This window comes from Natrix helvetica, assembly GCF_964273705.1.
Source record: "Natrix helvetica genome assembly, chromosome: 2".
Lineage (NCBI taxonomy): Eukaryota > Metazoa > Chordata > Lepidosauria > Squamata > Natricidae > Natrix > Natrix helvetica.
In genome coordinates, this window is record NC_138552.1 from 126775910 (window position 1) to 126794179 (window position 18270).

The 18270-nt window shown below is 38.2% G+C and overlaps 1 protein-coding gene across 1 annotated transcript; it reads right to left on the minus strand.

Annotated features, from left to right (window-relative positions):
- Positions 1 to 1642: 1642 nt before the first annotated feature.
- Positions 1643 to 16396, minus strand: CCT4 (chaperonin containing TCP1 subunit 4). Its single transcript, XM_081941546.1, has 14 exons — positions 16093 to 16396; positions 14697 to 14749; positions 11397 to 11486; positions 11087 to 11195; positions 10071 to 10213; positions 8951 to 9072; positions 8740 to 8872; positions 7368 to 7507; positions 6591 to 6687; positions 5425 to 5535; positions 5036 to 5166; positions 4716 to 4950; positions 2095 to 2208; positions 1643 to 1814 (listed from the first exon to the last, which is right to left on the minus strand). The coding sequence occupies exons 1-14, from the start codon at positions 16229 to 16231 to the stop codon at positions 1800 to 1802; spliced, it is 1632 nt and encodes a 543-aa protein (XP_081797672.1). The 5' UTR covers positions 16232 to 16396; the 3' UTR covers positions 1643 to 1799.
- Positions 16397 to 18270: the final 1874 nt, after the last annotated feature.

Below are 18270 nucleotides of genomic sequence, written 5' to 3' on the forward strand. Positions count from 1 at the left end.
CAATCTAGTATCCATTTTCCAATATAGTGTGAATATAATTGCTACTGTTAAAACATGCAATATTAAATATATACTTTGCGTATCATTTTTTCTGGTATTATGCCTAATAAAAAATAGTTTATTTAAAATCTGTGTTTCCCTATCTTTTCTGTACTTTTGCCCATTTTTTTTGCTTTTACACAAATCCACCAAATGATAAAATGTTTTTTTTAAATTACATACATTTCCAACATTTGCTAGACATATTTTTAAACATTTTACCTAACCTAGCAGGTGGTAAATGCCATCTATAAAACATTTTATATAAATTTTCTTTATAAGAAGTTACTATTGTTAATTTATAGTTCCTTTCCATAAGTTTTGCCATTTCTCTAATTGTTATAGCCAAAGTTTTTCCCCCATTGTCTTTTACTTTTTTGTCCTCCATTTTCCAGTTTAGTAAGAAATTATAGATCTTCTTAGTTTTTCATCAGAGTTCAAATGTATCAGATCAAAGGGTGTTTGTCATTTATACAAGCCATACTTTTTCATATCTTTTTCATATTTATATTGTATTTGCAATTGAGGCCACCAAGATAATACCCTGGTCTTCAAGCTTTTGCTTAGATTTTAATTTCCCTTCAATGTCCAAGATGTCTTTATATGTCACAATTTTTTCAAACTTCATCAGATTTTGGTATGTAAATGCTGCCATCATTGAGAGCTATTCTGGAATTTTCAAATACATCTTAGGTTTTATTTTTCCCCATACATATAATAGTGAGTTTCTTATGTAGTGATTTTGAAAGTATCTGTGAATTTTATTCTTCTCATACCATAAAAGGCGTGCCATCCCAGTTGTAAATCATCTTTCTAAATATAGCAGCTTCTTGTGCCTCATTCTTTTACCATGTTATCACACATACGTACATGGTAGTATAGGTTGCTGTTAAAAATCAGGTAGTAAAATGTTAAATTATTTTCGAAAGTTTCCTTTATTTATGAACTCTTTCTATTTTAAAATTCTACAAACCATATTTTCTCAATAGTACTTCGCCTGATTCAATCCAAAGGACAAACCAAAAGCAGAATACTATTTATACTAAATCATGAGTTCAAAAAGTTCCTATTGAAGGCTAGTATCTCACAAGATTTTCAGTCCAACACTTCAGTAATCAACGTAACAGCACATAATCTCCTAAACAGCTTTGTTCAAGAACTTAATTGGTAAAACTACTTAAGAGGCCAGAGAAGCTCACATTTCCACAAGCAACAATGTGGACAGTAAATTCTGATACCAACATGATAAACAGGCAATGACAACACACACATTATTTTATTGTGTGCTGGTGTCAGAATGAACATAAGTCGTATTTGTTTCATTTCGTCACATGTATGGTGATTTGCACCCATGCTTCCTGCTCATATATATTTAGGAAATTTCTCTTGCATTAAAAAAAACACTAACAGCTAAAAGAATATAATGCTGTCTGGAATGCATGTTAAATAATGGATGAGAAAATGAGTACTTAAAAGACAAAATCCTTGCTGATTTAAATTGAAAAGCATGTATTGAAATCAGTTTTTAAAAGGGCTACAACCCTACCAGTTTGTGCAGTTTTTAGCTCTGTAAGTTTAATGAGTGAAGAATTTAAACAAAGTCTGTCTTTTGAAGTTAAGGTTTTATTAACTTAGTTTGACAGAACATGAACACAACCGCAAGTTAAGTAGGTGTCTAACGCAGTGCCTCTATAAAGAAGTCAAGTTCCAAAGTTAGGATAGTGTACTAATTAAGAGCACTGCCTCTTCCTTTAGTCATTTCATCGAGTGTTCACCTGTAAAAAAAAAAGACAGAACATAGTATGTAAAATGATATCAGTGTATAATTTGCCAAGCTTTATTCTCCAAAATATAGTATTCTAAATTTTCAAAAACTATTGCACATGTCTAATTGTCCACATTAGATAACTATAATTACAAAATAATTCTCACCCAACAATTACAAATATAAATACAATTGTATTATGGTAAGAACTATCATTTTGATTTTAAAAATTAACAAAAATTAGACAAAAAAGACTTTAGAGCAATTGAAAAGAACATTAAATAGCTTACCACATCATCAATCTTAAGAATGCTGCGAACTGTTTCTGTAGCTAGGGTGAGAGCACTGATCGACACCAATAAAGGCTGGACCACCAACTCTTCCAAGATATTTGAAATTCCACCCTACAATTTAAAAATCACAATATCAAAGTACTAACAATTATCAGCAAGCATCTTAAACATGATATCATGTATTTCTAAGAGCTTTTTCAAATGTCTACACTAAAAGATAATCATCCAATATGTGACATTTTCTCAATATCTGTATCAGCAAAATTAAAACATTTTGGAGTACACATACACATATACAGAGTACTATGCAAAAGTAGCCAATCTGATTCTGCTTATCCAGCAAAGGAATGACCCCATTTATGACTGAACTTTTCTTCACTGAAAACAGAACTGCTAACATGAAATTGCTGTTACACAAATCTAGGATATCCTTAAAATAGTGGCTATAATTCTTACTTCAAAAGGGATATTACAGAGCTAAACAAATACAAAAAGTGGCAACCAAAACTCCTAAGAGGTAGATGAGGTCTCTCTCTCTGTTATATATGTATATGTACGTATATGTGTGCATGTACATATGTATACATACACATATATATGAAGTACTACTGTATTAAACACTAAGCAACTGTTTTCTTTTTAATGATGCTAACATAATCAGAAATTACATATTAAACCTGTGAGAGATGGGACTTTTACAACTATGACAACTGTTCTGACAACTTTTTCCCATATAGGGAAAATAGGAAACGAACATAACATGAACCTTAATTGCAGTGATGATTAGCGATTTTGTTTAAATAAATACAAAGAGAAAGTACAGACCAAATAGGAATAGAGCTTCCCTGAGTATTTTTGCAGGAGATGAAAGCTTATTAGACCTATTTTATTGCCAACAAAGTAGGATGAAAAATCATGACAACTTTATTAAATTATGCAAACCAGATCAACAAGGCTACATAGAGGTCAACACTTCCTCACATTTACTTTATTAACATAATTTAAAACATTTAAGAAAGCTATTTTTTGTTGACATATACCAATTACTCTATATGACTGCCATTTTCACTGACATATCTAAAACCATAGAAGGAAGTATTAGATATAGAGCGATTTAGCAAAATTTCAGAAGACAGCTCCCAACCAGCTTTGCCAATGTTCAGAAGCTATGCTACTTTTGATGGTGTGGGAGGGGTGGGCCATTCCTTTGGGGTGAGGCAGTTCCTCAAATAACCTAAACCAGTGATGGCGAACCTATGGCATGTGTGCCCTGTCAGCTGGCAAGCGCACATGCACATGCTGGCCAGCTGAGTTCACCCCTTTTTAAAGCCATTTTTTGCTCTCCCCAGGCTCCAGAGGCTTTATAGGAGCCTGGGTAGGGTGAAAAGAGCCCCCCCGCCCCCCCGGAGGCCCTCCAGAGGTTTCATGAGCTTCCCTGAAACCTCTGGAGCACAAAAAAACGGCCCTACGGGCAAACCTGAAGTTCGGAAACAGACTTCCAGTTTGCTCGGAGGTTCGTTTTGACTGCTCTGGAGGCTTCAGGGAAGCGTCCTGAAGATCCCTGAAGCCTCCGGAGGGCTTCCGGGGGGGGGGGGGGCTGTTTTTGCTCTCCCCAACCTCCTATAAAGCCTCTGGAGCCTGGGGAGGGCAAAAAAAGCATGCAAAAAATGGGAGGGGGGGTCGCGCGCCTATAGTGTGCACATGCGCACTGGGGGGGTCGCGCATTGCATTATGGGTGCGGCACGCCCGCACACTACCCCCCTGCGCTCCCACTTATGGCACGCGAGCCAAAAAAAGTTCGCCATCGCTGACCTAGACCAGTGATGGCTAACCTTTTTGTCGTTGTGTTTGTGTGCATGCCCATAACGCAATGCATGTGCAACCCCTGCGCATGCACGGACAACCCCCCACTCCCCCTGCCAGCTGATTTACATTGTGTCAGATAGGTTTGAAGCCACAAACAGCAGCATCAGAAGCAGCTTTGAATGGCCAATGGGACAGACTATCTGCCTGAATAGCAACTATTGTTAAATAGCAGAATAAAGTCCATGAGTGATATTGAAATGTTGCCATCCTTGTGCCTTCATGCACTTCATTTTCATACCTAAAATGTGCAAGTTGCATTACAGATCAAGCTAGAATGCTCCGATCTCCACAGCAAAAAGGACAGTTTTCTTTGTTGAAATGCTAATTGCAAAAATTGTTTGTGTATTAGAAAGAAGCATCAAGAAAAAAGCCATGCACTTAAGTTGCTATTATGCTACTTGTGGGACGTTGAAGTGAATTGCTATTTAGCTGCCTGTTTGTGTAGGCACGCTACAAAAAACACTACAATTATATTGCCACTTGCTAAAATGTCCAACATTCTAAGAGCAAAAAAGGATTTTGTTTAATTGACATTTCTAAATTGGGTCACCCAAACCAACACAATATAGCTACAAACCCGATACATTTCTCTGCATTTGTTGCAATTTATATTGAAATTTCAGGATGAACAATCCTAGTTATGCATAATGCAATAAACATGAAAAACAGTACGAGTGAACTCCAAAAAGGCAGAATCTTACTAATGTCAAATATGAGGTACATCATTTGTTTTATTAGAGTTTGCAGATTACCTTTCTGACATTGATGCCAGCAGTTTTCTCTCCTTGTGCATGTCTGTTTCTCAACTCTGTAACAGTGGATATCGGATTAAGGCCCGCATTTTCAGCCAGGGTGGATGGAATAATTTCCAGAGCCTCTCCATAACCACGAACACAGTAAGATTCCATGCCACTTAAAACACGAGAATATTCATTCAGGCGTAATGCCAACTCTATTTCTGGTGCTCCACCACCTGCAATTAGGGCTCTGAAATTAAAATTAAAATGCATCTTGAAGTGTAGCTTGCTAACTTGAATGATGATTTTATTGATCCAAAAAGATGATGCAGTACCTTTTCTTGACCAAACAACGGACAACACACAGAGCATCATGGATGGAACGCTCAGCCTCTTCAATCACCAGTTTATTAGACCCTCGTACCACAATTGTTACTGTTTTTCCAGGGCTAGCACAGCCTGTAATCTGAAATACAAAACAAGCACTATATTGAATATTCAGATAAGAAAGCTTACTGCTCTTGGGAGGGAAGATCTGGTTTTGGGATCAGATTTTAGAACTATGAAAGCACTGATAACAAAATGACAGTCTCAATTTCCTTTTCAAGAGTTTTCCTTTAGTTTTTAGCAAGGAGAGCTTTTTTTGTTATCCTAAAGAATCCATTCAACCCAGTTTGAAAGATTTGCTTTAACTTCAGAACAAAGTAGACGAGACATATCTTACCTTAACTAGCTTTCCAGATCCATTTAAATTAACTTCTTCTGCAATTTCGGCAGATCCCAGCATGTCAGCAGTAAACTGATCAATATGAGCAACTGGCTTAGTTCCAATAGTCTTTTAAAAAATAAACAATACACAAATACATCTTAGGTTAGATATGTAATATTTTTCAGAATGTTCTATAGTGCTCAAGGAATTGGAAATCAAAAGGCAGGTAAACTTTCCAAGCAGATGTCAAATCTACTTCCAGGTCTGAACAAAAATAACTGTGCATACAGCTCCATAACGACACAGCTTCCCCATCCCCAAATAACCATAAGCATACACTCTAGCTTATTTGCTCATAACAGGGAGAGAGGCAAACATACCCTTACAGGCAGAAACAGCCTCTCATCACCTCCAGAGACATGATTTTTGCTCAAAGAAGAGAGGAACTCTTCTTTGAGAGGAATGCAAAACAGTAGCTATTTTATTCTTTCAAAAGCAGGGACAAACTGCAAGACTGAGGGAGTGAGAAAACCACTTATTCATTTAGCTACCCACCACTGCCACCTTGTCCTCTATGAAAACACATATGCTGGCCACATATAGAACCATAGTCACATGTGTACTATTTTAAAGTCCTCAGTGGTGGGTTAAATCTACCAGATGCATCACAGATGTGAACAAAATAGTGCAAAAAAGCAGTATAGTGACAGATATTTCAGAGTTACAGTGTCTGGGCTGATTATGTGTCTCCCAAAATAGCTTCTGGTTCATTCAGTTTGCTCACAACTAAGCAATTAAGAAAATGCATTAATGTGGAAAATACATGTATTTGTAATCTCAACTGGCTAGCTGTTTGTAAGAGAACTGAGGGGGCAAAGTGGGAACAAGCCCACAAAGCACATAAGTAATTTGATAAATGTATGTGTTATATCACTGAACCACAATCTATTTGTATGGAAATAAGACCCATTAAATTAGCTTCTGAGCTGATGTTAGATTATTCTGTAAACCTTTTTAGAAAATATTTATAGACTGCTTTTTATTATAGCATTACAAATGTCAACAGAGATTCATTCACTGTTACAATCAATTTCAATTCATGATTACTCATGATACTGTCAGGATTATAAAATTCCATGACTTAAGAATTCATTCATTTCAAGAAGCCTCTATTATCTCACCTTACATATAAATTCAATGTCTTCTCTTTCAATATCTTTGATCACCATAATCTTCATTTTGTTGAGGAAATGTAGACCCAGATCACTTAGAGCATCCCTACAACCAACACATTAGATGTGGTTTAATATATGTCATCACAGCATAGCATTATCAGTACTATTCTGATCTGACATAGAATGATTTCAAAACTAGAACATAATTTTGTTTTCTTCCTACTCTCAAATATGGGTTTCAGATATTTCCCAAGCCTTCTGGAACTATGAAAGTAATTCTTATGGCTCCTCTATCCAGGGTGTGTGTGTGATCCCACCGGTTTAACAACCGGTTCACTGCACGCACCTCGCATGGTTCACAGAGAAATCACCTTCCACATTACTGCTGGAGAGGAAACCAGCTGAGGTGCGGCAATCCACTCTGCCGTGCTATCAGCTGGGCTTCAGAAAAGGGAATATAGGTGAGTATAGCGCAGGGGCGGGAGAGCCCAGCCCAGCTGATAGTCAGAGCTACCGGTTCTCGCCCAAACTGGTCCTAACCGGTAGAATCCCACCCCTGCCTCTATCTCAAGTCAGAGCATATTACCAAGTACTGGGAACTATAGTTCTTCCACTACTATAGTGCTAAAAAGTCTCATTTCCATTGTTTTTAGTTTTAGCAGTATACAAACTCCAGAGAGAGGTGCATTAGACACACATTAACTATGACAAGAACAATTTTAAAGCTAAAATTAAAGTTCTAGTTAAAAATGAATGAAATATGAATTATTGAAATAAACATACCGCAAAATGGATTTCTGAATGAGTAGTACATTGCAACCCGTCTTCTTAATTTGCTTAACTAAATTCAGAATATAGGCTCGCTCTTCACGCAAGACCCTATCCATTTGAGTATAGTCAGAAACAACAATCTGGTTATCCATCTAGTAGAAAAAATTTAAAAAAAGTATTTTAAGTATACTTGTGCATAATAGTCAATTTAATAGCTTTGCAACAAGCCAATCACCTGAACAGTCAAAATATAGGTTTTGCAAAGTACTAAATTACAGCTGACATTTTTTTAGGCACAAAAATATCAATTTCTCAGCATTAGTTCTTGTCAGTTTGCTTCATTTCTATAGAACATGCATTAGGGTGCCTTGAGTGCCTCCCAAAGACAATTCTTTTAGTGGAGGGATAAACAGTGATTTTTATCAATAAAATAAATACAGTTAACAGACTGAACTCTAACTTATAATTTCTGTCAATTGCCTGTCCCCAGAAATCTGTTGTAGTTATGGATATTTGTAGAAAAGGAAGAATGCTTTAGTTGTATGAGACAATGCCAACTTGCATAATACTGCATTTAGTCTTATATTAAGAGGATTGCTCAAAACAAATTGGATATATCTTGCTTTGTGAACCTAATGTATTCTTTAATAAGTGCAGAAAGTCAGTCTGCAATACAATCTTACATGCTGTTTTTTGTAAAAATCTTACATTTTTACAAATCAAATACAGGATTAATATTTTAAGAAACTTACAACCACAATTGAGCCCAACATTTCTATTGCTGAGACAGTTTTTAAGTGAGTTTTGTCCCATTTTACGACCTTTCTTGCCACAGTTGAATCAGTTAAGTTAGTAACACTGTTGTTGAATGAATCTGGCTTCCCCATTGACTTTGCTGGTCAGAAAGTTGCCAAAGGTGATCACATGACCCCGGAACACTGCAATCATTATAAATACATGCCAGTTCCATGCATCTGAATTTTGATCACACGACAATAGGGATGATACAATGTCATAAGCCTCTTTTCCCAGTGTCATTGTAACTTTGAACAGTAATTAAACAAATGGTTGTAGTTGAGGACTAACTGGATACTTAATAATGAATAGAATGAAAGGACAATGCTTTTTGAGCCACAAAAGTCAGAAGGTTGCAAAAGGTCATCATATCACTCTGGGACACTGTAATTTGTCATAAATATGAATCAATTGCCAAACATCTGAATTTTGATCATGTGACCATGGAGATGTTATAATAGTCATTAAACGTGAAAAAGTCTTAGTTACTATTCTCAGTGCTGTTGGAATTTTGAATGGTCACTAAATGCACTATTGTAAGTTGAAGACTACCTATAATTTATTCAAAAGAACAAATTAAAAAACTTACATCTGTTTTTGGAGCAGATAAGCAAAACTGAATGAGACCTATTTTAGCTTTTTCCACTCTGTTCACGCCAGTATTGGCCACTTTTTGTGTAAGGACCAGCCCTTCAACGAGTTCACAGTCATCAATTGTGCCCCTAAAAATAAATACTCAGTGAATAAGCAATACTAAATAAAGATACAAAATAAAAATTCAGAATTTGACTAACTCTTACCCCAGTTTTTTAACGATTTTAATGTCTCTAAGATCCACGCTGCTAGCAGTAGTTGGATCTATCACCTTCATCACAGCTTCAACACTCATTGGAGAAAGGAGACTAGAATACTGCGATACAACCTGAAGGATCAGTAAAGATTTACTTAACATGCCTTTTGTTTTTCCATTATATAAGAATTTCACACAACTTTACTTTTTTAATTATTCAAAACTGAAACAGGAATTAATTTCTTCAATTGTTTTAATAATGTAAATGATTTAAATAGAACCTATTCCACAGCATCCACTTGACTCTCTCAATAGGTCTCCTGAAGCAAGCCTAATGAAGCTTAATGTTCAAGACTGATGGTAAATAGCTGAACTCCAAGGAGACAGCTGCAAAGCTTTCTTTCCTACAATACTCATTATGGATGTATGGTTCTTCTTTCATGTATGAAATGGCAACAGCAACTCCAAATGAATAGATTTTGTCTCGACAAAGGAACCAGAACAAGGCAAAAGACTTCCATGTTTAATCATTTTGTTTTTTAATCAGAACAAAATTCTCGTAGCAATACTAGATAGACCAGGTAGGCAGTCCAGGAGAGGGGGGAACAGACAACATTCTAATGAGATTATATTGCTGGGCAAAAGGAAGCATCTTTCTTTCATTTCTTTAATGCTTGTGCCATGATTTCTAGAGACTCTCATAACTGCATCTTAGCTATATATTGTGCAAATTTTACACAGGAGGACTTCATTAAATTTAATCAAGTCACCAAGTGGAATGACAAAGGTTTTGTACCTCAAATAATTGTAAAAAGTTTTCATAGGTACATTTTGATGAAGTCATTATGGAAATTAAATGATTAAAGTTATTGTAAGAATTATATCACTAGCTTTCAATAGGAAATGATGCTAAATGTTTGCCGAGGGTTGGGATGATCATAATCAATTTGAAACTAAACATACCCTGTGTACTCTTGAACATTACTGATGGCTAATTAATCTTATTTATTTATTGAGCCCATGGAGACTCATATAAACTTATACATATAAACTGTACATAAAAGGCAAATTATGCATACCCAAATAAACAAAAGTAAAAACTTATCAAGTGTTCTCTTTCCAAAACCCACCTTAGAATTCAGTGCTGTAGTTGCACTGTTAAGGAGGGTTTCTCTGTCACTCAGTTCGACAGGCTGTCCCATGCTGGTCAAGATTTCAACACCTTTTTCCAATGCCTTCTGGAATGACTCCGAAATGATGGTAGGATGAATTCCTATGGAGAATTTCAGATATAAATTTATTCAAACTATAATCAATACACAGATATAGATCTATAACATCAACAATCTGATCTCATAGATTGGTCTCAATGATTTGATCTCACAGAATGATTTCAAATCAAGCTGTCTGTAAAAGAATTGTGTTAGTAGTAGGTAGATGAATAAAACCAAGCTTGGAATAGCTAAGGCTCCTGAAAAGACTGATTAGGGGTTTTAAAAATGTCTCATTTTGGAAGCAAAAAAAACCCTCTCTGGCATAAAATAAATCTTAACAGTAACATAATACAAATGCAACACATAATATAACCAGTCTTCCAATTTATCTCTAAAACTATTAGCCTACATTAGCCGTATGAAACACAAAGATAATTATTTTTTAATCTACAAAAATCTTTCAGTTCTTGTGGGTGGGATAACTAGTTGCTTTAATCATATAACCAATGAAGCAAATTCTATAGTAACACTTCTTTTTTGCACTTTGGGTTCATTTTATGAGTCACTCATCAAGGTTTTCCATGCAAACAACACAAAGGAAAGTTCCCTCTCCCCGGCCCTCCCCACCCTTTATCTAAAATGTGCTTGTATATTGTTTAGGAAACAGATGCTCGGTTCCCAGCTCTACTTTTTGTTATTTGACCTTGGCTGGCTGTAGCTTCTCACATGGCTCAGCTGGGTTTCCATCCTCTCTTTCTTCCCAATCTGTCTTCTCCCCCTGACTGACAGCTCATGGAGCTTGGATAGGTGAGATGCAGCCATGATAGCCAAGATTTGGATGCAGAAGTTTTCTACTGTGACAAAAAGATCACCCAGACTATATTTTTATTACTTTACATTGCATTTCCATATGCAAAACTGCATAAAGATACCTTTCTGAAGAAGTCTGGAACAAGCATCCAGGAGAGCACCTGCAATGACCACAACAGATGTAGTGCCATCTCCAGCTTCAATATCTTGTGCTTTTGATAATTCCACCAGCTACACGTTGTCAAATGTTGAAAGAAAAAAATGTAAATTCCTGTATAACACTACTAGAGGTTTTTATTAACAAAAAACATGCAATACATTTCTAGGCTCCATGTCAATGTACTGCAGTAATTATTTTCTATAAGGAATATAACCATCATAGTAGTTAGTGCAATTTGGCTTTAGTTTTTGCATTTACATTTAAAAACTTACCATTCTGGCTGCAGGATGAAGAACCTGCATCTGCTTCAGAATTGTTGCACCATCATTTGTGATTGTCACATCACCTTTACCATCTTGGATCTACAAAAGCACAATCAAGTTTTTGGACACCAACTCAAAAAAGAGAAAATCTACAAACAGAATACAAGTTGAAGCATCAATTTATATTATGTATTGAAAAGTACAAACCATTGGTTCAATATTGCAAACTACTATTTAGCCTAGGGTTAGAAATATTTTCAGTAATGTTCACCAGCACTTCTGCATCCAATGAAATTTCAAGAGCATGAAACCTCATGACATTTCTTGAATAGCAAAGTGTACAACTGATGTACTTGAGTTTGAATGAAAGTACAATCCTTTCATATTATTTAATCTAAAAATCATCTGCCAAAGATTCATTGGCAGTTCTTTTTATAAATATGGTTCATGCCAAATAAGACTTATTTCTATCCCTTCGTTTCTCACGACACTCCGCATGTAGTTACATTAATTAGAATAGTTGCACAAAATTTTATTTTACTACAATATTCTAAACCCTTCCCTTTATTACTTCTGAAAACATATATAAATATTCAGCAACTTCATATCAGCTTTCAATGGATCTACACATGGGAACTCAATTACTATCAAGTCTCTGCAAAGTATTTAAAAGTACACTACCATGAGTGCACAGAGCATATCAATAAAAGCTGCATCTTCAGGAAAAATTGACATGGCTATTTCAATGGGTTCCTGAGTATCTGCACATGCAGAGTTGCTTAGTTTTTGGTCCAGCAGAAATGCTGTCTATGAATGAATGTGAAGAAAATTGGTAAAAACCTTTGAAGTAGTTCAAGGCTTCTTGGGAACAGTTACCATATTTTTTGGGTATAAGACGCACCTCCCCCCCAAGAGTGTGAAAATCTGGATGCATCCTATACTCCAAATGTAGCTCCACCTACCCACTCCGTGCGTCACATTTTCAGGTGGTTCCAGGCTGGGGAGGGGGGGGGGGAGATCCTCACACATGGAGCCTGATTCCCGAAGAATTCCCGGGGAATTGCATTCAAAGCCTTTTCAACAAAAGCATTTTGGGGCGGTAGCACCACAATCCCCTACCCGATTCCAAAAAGGGCACGTGCAGAAGCCAAAAAAGTGCATCACATTTCATGCGGCGGGAGGTTCCAGGCTGCTCCCTAATCCCTGCAGCTAGGAACCGCCTGTCACTTGAAATGCTCTTTTTCCTCCTCGATTGCAAAAATGGCTTTTCTCAGGATGCTAGATTGGGAAGTTAAAAACCTGGAATGGGATACAATCAAGCTCCTGAGATCGCTTTGCTGCTACCCAAAAACGCTATTATTGCGATCTCTGCCGCCTGGAACTGCCCGAGAAGGGGCAGGTGAAATGGGCTTTGCAGAGATGACTGTAACAGCATTTTTGGGTGGCAGCGCAGGGATCCAAAGCCAAAGCCTTTGAATCAAGCTTGATTGTATCCCATTCCACGTTTTTAACTTCCCAATCTAGCGTGCTGAGAAATCTAGCGTCTTTGAGGCACCTCTCATTTGCAGGAGGAGGAGGGTGGCATATACAAAAGCCTCTGAGTAACTGGGAAAGAAAGCAACGCTTGGAACCTGCCGAAAACTGCCGCCTGAAAAGCCCTTTTTCTCTGTCCTCCTCTCCTAAGGTTTTCAAAGCATGATCACCTTCCCAAGGGCGCCACGATCCTCACGAAAGCGGAGGGAGAAACAAAGGGGGAGAGAGAGCTTGCGGAGATGAGAGATTCCCTATGAACCCAGGGAAAGGGAGCCCCTTCAGGAGGAAAACAGCCACCTTCTTCCCCTCAGATTTGCACCCTCTTGTTCCTCAGCAGCCCCGCTACCAAGCCTCTAGTGCCATGATGGCGAACCTATGGCACGTGTGCCACAGGTGGCACATGGAGCCATTTCTGAGGGCACACGAGGCGTTGCCCTGTCAGCTCCAGTGAACATTTTCTCCTGAAGCTTCCGGAGAAAAATGGCCCAACGGGCAACCTGGAAGTCTGTTCCCAAATTTCTGGTTTATTTATTTATTTTTATTATTTATTATTCGTATTTATAGACCGCCCCTTCTCCCGAAAGGAACTCGTGTTGGGCTGTTTTTTGCCCCCCTAGACTCCAAGAAAGCCCTGCGCACATGCACGGGGCAGTGAGGGGGTCACATGCGCATGCACAGGAGCCACTTAATGGGGACCATTAAATTATGGGGGTTTGCACACGAGCATTTTGGCACCCGAGGCGAAAAAGGTTTGCCATCACTGCTCTAGTGGCTGAAACTCCACGTTTGTTTTGTTTTTTTACTTCTCACTTTCATGTGTTTCTGCCACATTTCCTCAGCACTCCAGCTCATGGAATGGGGCAGGTGGAAGAAAAGCAAAGATAAGCCAAGGAGCCATGAGCTAAGATCGTAGGCAGGTCAGGGAAAGAAGAAGGGGGTTGGGAGAGAGAAAACGCCAAGCTTGTCCTCGCCTTTCCCAAGGAGCTCCCACGCCATCTCACAAGAGCACCTGGTTTAACACAGCAAAAGTTTGGCTCACACAGAGGAGAGACGATTTAAGGGGAGGAGGAAATGGCTGTGGGAGGCGATGTTAATCAATGCATTGTTACTGTAAATGCCCTTGTACGGGAAGGGTGTGGGCCCCCGCAGCCCTCCAAGAGGGCTTCAGCAATCCCGAGCGCCACCAGCGCTGGGCCAGCTTCTTCGAGCAGCCAAGTCCTTCTTCTTCTGCACCCATGAAAATCATCCCCCCATCCCATCCCACTCCACGCATTCCAGTTAAATCTGCGTATGGTGATAGGGTTTGTTTTAAATGGATAAAAAAATCTGTGCTGCTCATTATCAAAATCTGAGTGGAAGTGAGGATCCCTGCCACTTGGAACCGCGAGGCACACAGGCAGCGATGGTCTGTGGCAATCCCTGCAGCCTGGAACAGCTGGTTGGAGGTATTCCACCCTTCAATCAGCTGCTCCTCCTGAATCAGGCTGCTGAACCTGGCCAGGACATTTGCTGTTTGCTGCAAGGATGCTCGCCAGATTACTACCAATGGATGCTGGTAGGCAGAGGCAGAAACTTTTTTTTCTTGTTTTCCTCCCCAAAAATTAGGGTGCATCTTATATTCTGGTGCTTCTTATACTCCAAAAATATAGTAATTTACTGAGTCCATAATGTTTTGCTTTTGCTAATGCATTCTGCAAAACATCTTTCAAATGCTCTACACAGACTTATTATAAGCACAAACTACACACACACACAAAACCCCGGCTCAAAACTCACCATTTTATCCATTCCCTTTGGGCCAAGACTTGTCCTGACAGCATCCGCAACCGCTAAAATAGAGATGAAAATAAATTTTATATATCCGAAGTTTACTTCAAGGGTAAACAATTTCATTTATTGGATTTGTTATGGCTGCCCACCCCAAAAGACATTGTGTAGCCACAAATAATATAATAAATTAGACACTAAATCCTTTAGGATGTTTAAAATACCAGCTTCCACAAAAACATAATAAAGTGATTCATATTATTAAGCCATTGCTTGTTTAATGATGGTTTGCTAAATAAAGTCCAACTTCTTTAGTTCACATCACATGGACCAAAAATGAAAAATCACAATATGCATGCCAAATTTTCAAAGTATTTGAATATATCTGAAAGTGGCTTGTATATTGATTGCATGGACCAGCTGTCATAGCTTATTCATGTAGCAAACTAAAGTGGAACAAATACTGCTTTTGAATAATGCATGGACTCAATAACTGTATAGAAAGCAAACTAATACTACATGAAAAATAGCAACAGTAATAGTAAAATAATGTTATTTTATAATGCTGTCTTATATATTAGTTACATATTAATTATATTTTGGGTAGTGACAGCACCATTTAAATTTAATTTAATTATATATTATATTACTTAAAAACAAATGTTACCTGACAATAACATGCAACTCATATTCAATGTGAACACTAAAATAACTGGAGGATCACTCTCCCTAAATGAATTTGCTTTTGATCTTCAGTTTTATTTTTTGCATCTAACATCACCTGTGGTTCAGGATCACCCTGAGGAGGATCCAAGAATCTAACAAGCCACAGGCAATCCATCACTTTTCTGGAAGAATCCTCAGGTTTGTGCCCTCAAGCCTTTTCCACTTATAGATGCTGACCTCAATCTTAACCTCTAATCAAAGCGCTCACATTATGGTTTACTGTGCTGTGCAATCCGACCAAGAAACATTTTCTTGTATAAAAGGTTTATCTTTTATTTCAAATCACACTGGAAACATTCAGCACAATGACATCCATTACACTTTCTAAAAGTGGGAAAAGAATAGGAAGGATAATAGAAATCGTTCCTTTACAACGAATGCAATTCATCTTCTTCCCTTTTATTTAAAAAATACAGGAAAAAATAACAGCGTTATAAACAGCAAAGCTTTATACTGCTCGGCCTGCTCGGCCTTCTTTTATCTTCAACAAGACTCTGAAAGGGCCTCAAGTTCATTCCAACAAAAGAAGCGGAGGGCCGAGGGGTGTGGTCTGCATGCTTTAGGGATCGGGAGCCCCTGCCCGAGCCCGCCAGATGTCAACGGAGGGTCCATTCATCCTCCCCTCCACCCCCCCTCCACCCTTCCCCCTATAAAGACAATGGGGTGTCCCATCCATCACCTTTCCCCGCAGAAATGTTGCTGAAACGGATCTGAGCCGGCTTATCTTTATCCTGGTAAAAACTGCGATTGCCGCCGGAGTTGCGGTTCCCTGAGGCCACATTCAGAAAGGCCCCCTTTGTGCTTGCGTTCTCCGGCATGTTTGCGCCCGGATGCCCGCTCAGTCCTCCGATGGAGATGGATTATTTTCTCCCCAGTCCTGGAACCTGCGCCACCAACGATTCCCCAACGCCGATCGGAACCTTCCAGAACGCGCGCGGCAGCAATTGGGAGAAGGGCCTTGCAACGGTTCCTCAGACCGTCGCTGAGAATGACGCTCCGTACAGGGCTGTCTTTGTATGTGCCTGATTTTCAATAAACACAGGAAACCGTCGACGTTTTTTTCAAGTAGTGACTTCCGGGAAAGGAAAGAATGAATTTGGCCTGTGTGCGTAAATGTTTTCCAGAGGCTGAAGCCGAACTATTTTAAGTAGGGCAATAATGCCAAACAGGGAATAAGATAGGCATCAAAAGCCACAGGCTCCAGTGTCATTCTTAACTGCTCAACAGTCTGAATGCTGAATTCTCTTCTATTGGCGCAGAATATAATTGGAAGCATCAATTTAACTATCGCGAAAAGGAAAGAGTTGCTAAATGGAAGGAATTATTGAATTTATAATCATTAATAAAATAATTAAAGAAAATCAAATGTTGCAAATTGCAAAGCACAAAATAAAGAAAAAATTCACACATTTATTCTGCAATTTTATTTTATTTTGCTTGAAAATAATCTGATATAAAATGAGTGGGATTTCAAAGTAAGTCTGCATACAAATACAGACTGGTAGAGCTAAATGAGATTTAAGAACCAGTTTTTAAGAAATCACCCTAACTTTTCAAATGAGAATACTTTTAAAAGCAACAAATGTTCCATAACTTCAGCAAGCAAATCATTAATTTTGGGAGATTTGTGTATGCCACAAATTCTTAACTGTAAAACATTTGTTTTACTTATCAAATGTATATTTTATTTTATTATCATGGGCTGAAATAATTATTTGTTTCAGAATTGTTGCAATTTAATGTACCAATTCATTTTAATATCACAAAATTATAATACTAGAAGTATATAGATTCTTTTGACCATTCTTTTCATTTCAGTTTCATATGCCAGATGAGATTTTTTTTAAAAAAAATGATTCTTTTATCTCCAAGAGTAAAGAGAGAGAATTCTGTTCAGGAACATTTTCAAACAATTATAAACTGATGAATGAGGGATTGAAAGTAAATTGCTTTTCACAAAAAAACCTCCACGATTTTATGTTAGTAGATATTCTACTGGAGAATACTATACTATACTATATTCGGGTGGGTTCCTGCCAGCTCTAACCTCTTCTATAGAAGATGTTCCACAAATCTACCATGCTGTTTAGAATCGGTTCCAGCTACCTCCCCCTGCACCACGCTTGCCTTGCCCGCCGCTCACCCGCCTGCCTCTAAGAGTCCTATCTAAACTTTAAAGTCTTAAAGCTGTCAAGTTTGAACATCCCTGGGGTTTTTTTTCTAAAGAGTTAGGGGTGCAAGGGTCTTGTAACTTGACAGCTTTAAGACTTGCGTGCTTCAAATGCCAGAGTTCCTGAGCCAACATTTTGGTTGCTAAGCAAAAGCGTTGTTAAGTGAGTTTCACCACATTTTACAAGTTGGCCATGCCCACCCAGTCACATGACTGCCAAGCCACTCCCACTCGATCACATGGCTAGCAAGCCACTCCCACCCAGTCACATGGCCAGCAAGCCACACCCACAAAGCAGGCCACACCTACAGAAGAACTTCTAAAAAAATTTTGAAACCCACCACTGACTATACTATACTATACTTTTATTTGGCCAAGTGTGATTAGAGACATAAGGGAACAGACTGGACTGGACTGGACTAGAATAGAAAAGAATAGAAAATCGAAAAGAATAGAATACAATAGAGCTGAAAAGGACCTTGGAGGTCTTCTAGTCCAGCCCCCTGCTCAAGCAGGAGAACCTACAATCTCAAACAAGTGACTGTCCAATCTCTTCTTAAAAACCTCCCACAATTTCTGGAGGCAAGCTGTTCCACTGGTTTAATTGTCCTCACTGTCAGGAAGTTTCTCTTCAATTCCAGGTTGCTTTTCTCTTTGATTAGTTTCCAACCATTATTTCTTGTCCTG

Excerpts from the sequence above, each read along its gene's own strand:
- CCT4 (XM_081941546.1), bottom strand. The coding sequence starts at position 16,231 with ATGCCGGAGAACGCAAGCACAAAGGGGGCCTTTCTGAATGTGGCCTCA. Across the intron at positions 14,750-16,092 it reads CAACATTTCTGCGGGGAAAG|CGGTTGCGGATGCTGTCAGG; the intron begins GTGATGGATGGG and ends TCTCTATTTTAG. Across the intron at positions 5,536-6,590 it reads ACATTGAATTTATATGTAAG|ACTATTGGAACTAAGCCAGT; the intron begins GTGAGATAATAG and ends ATTTTTTAAAAG.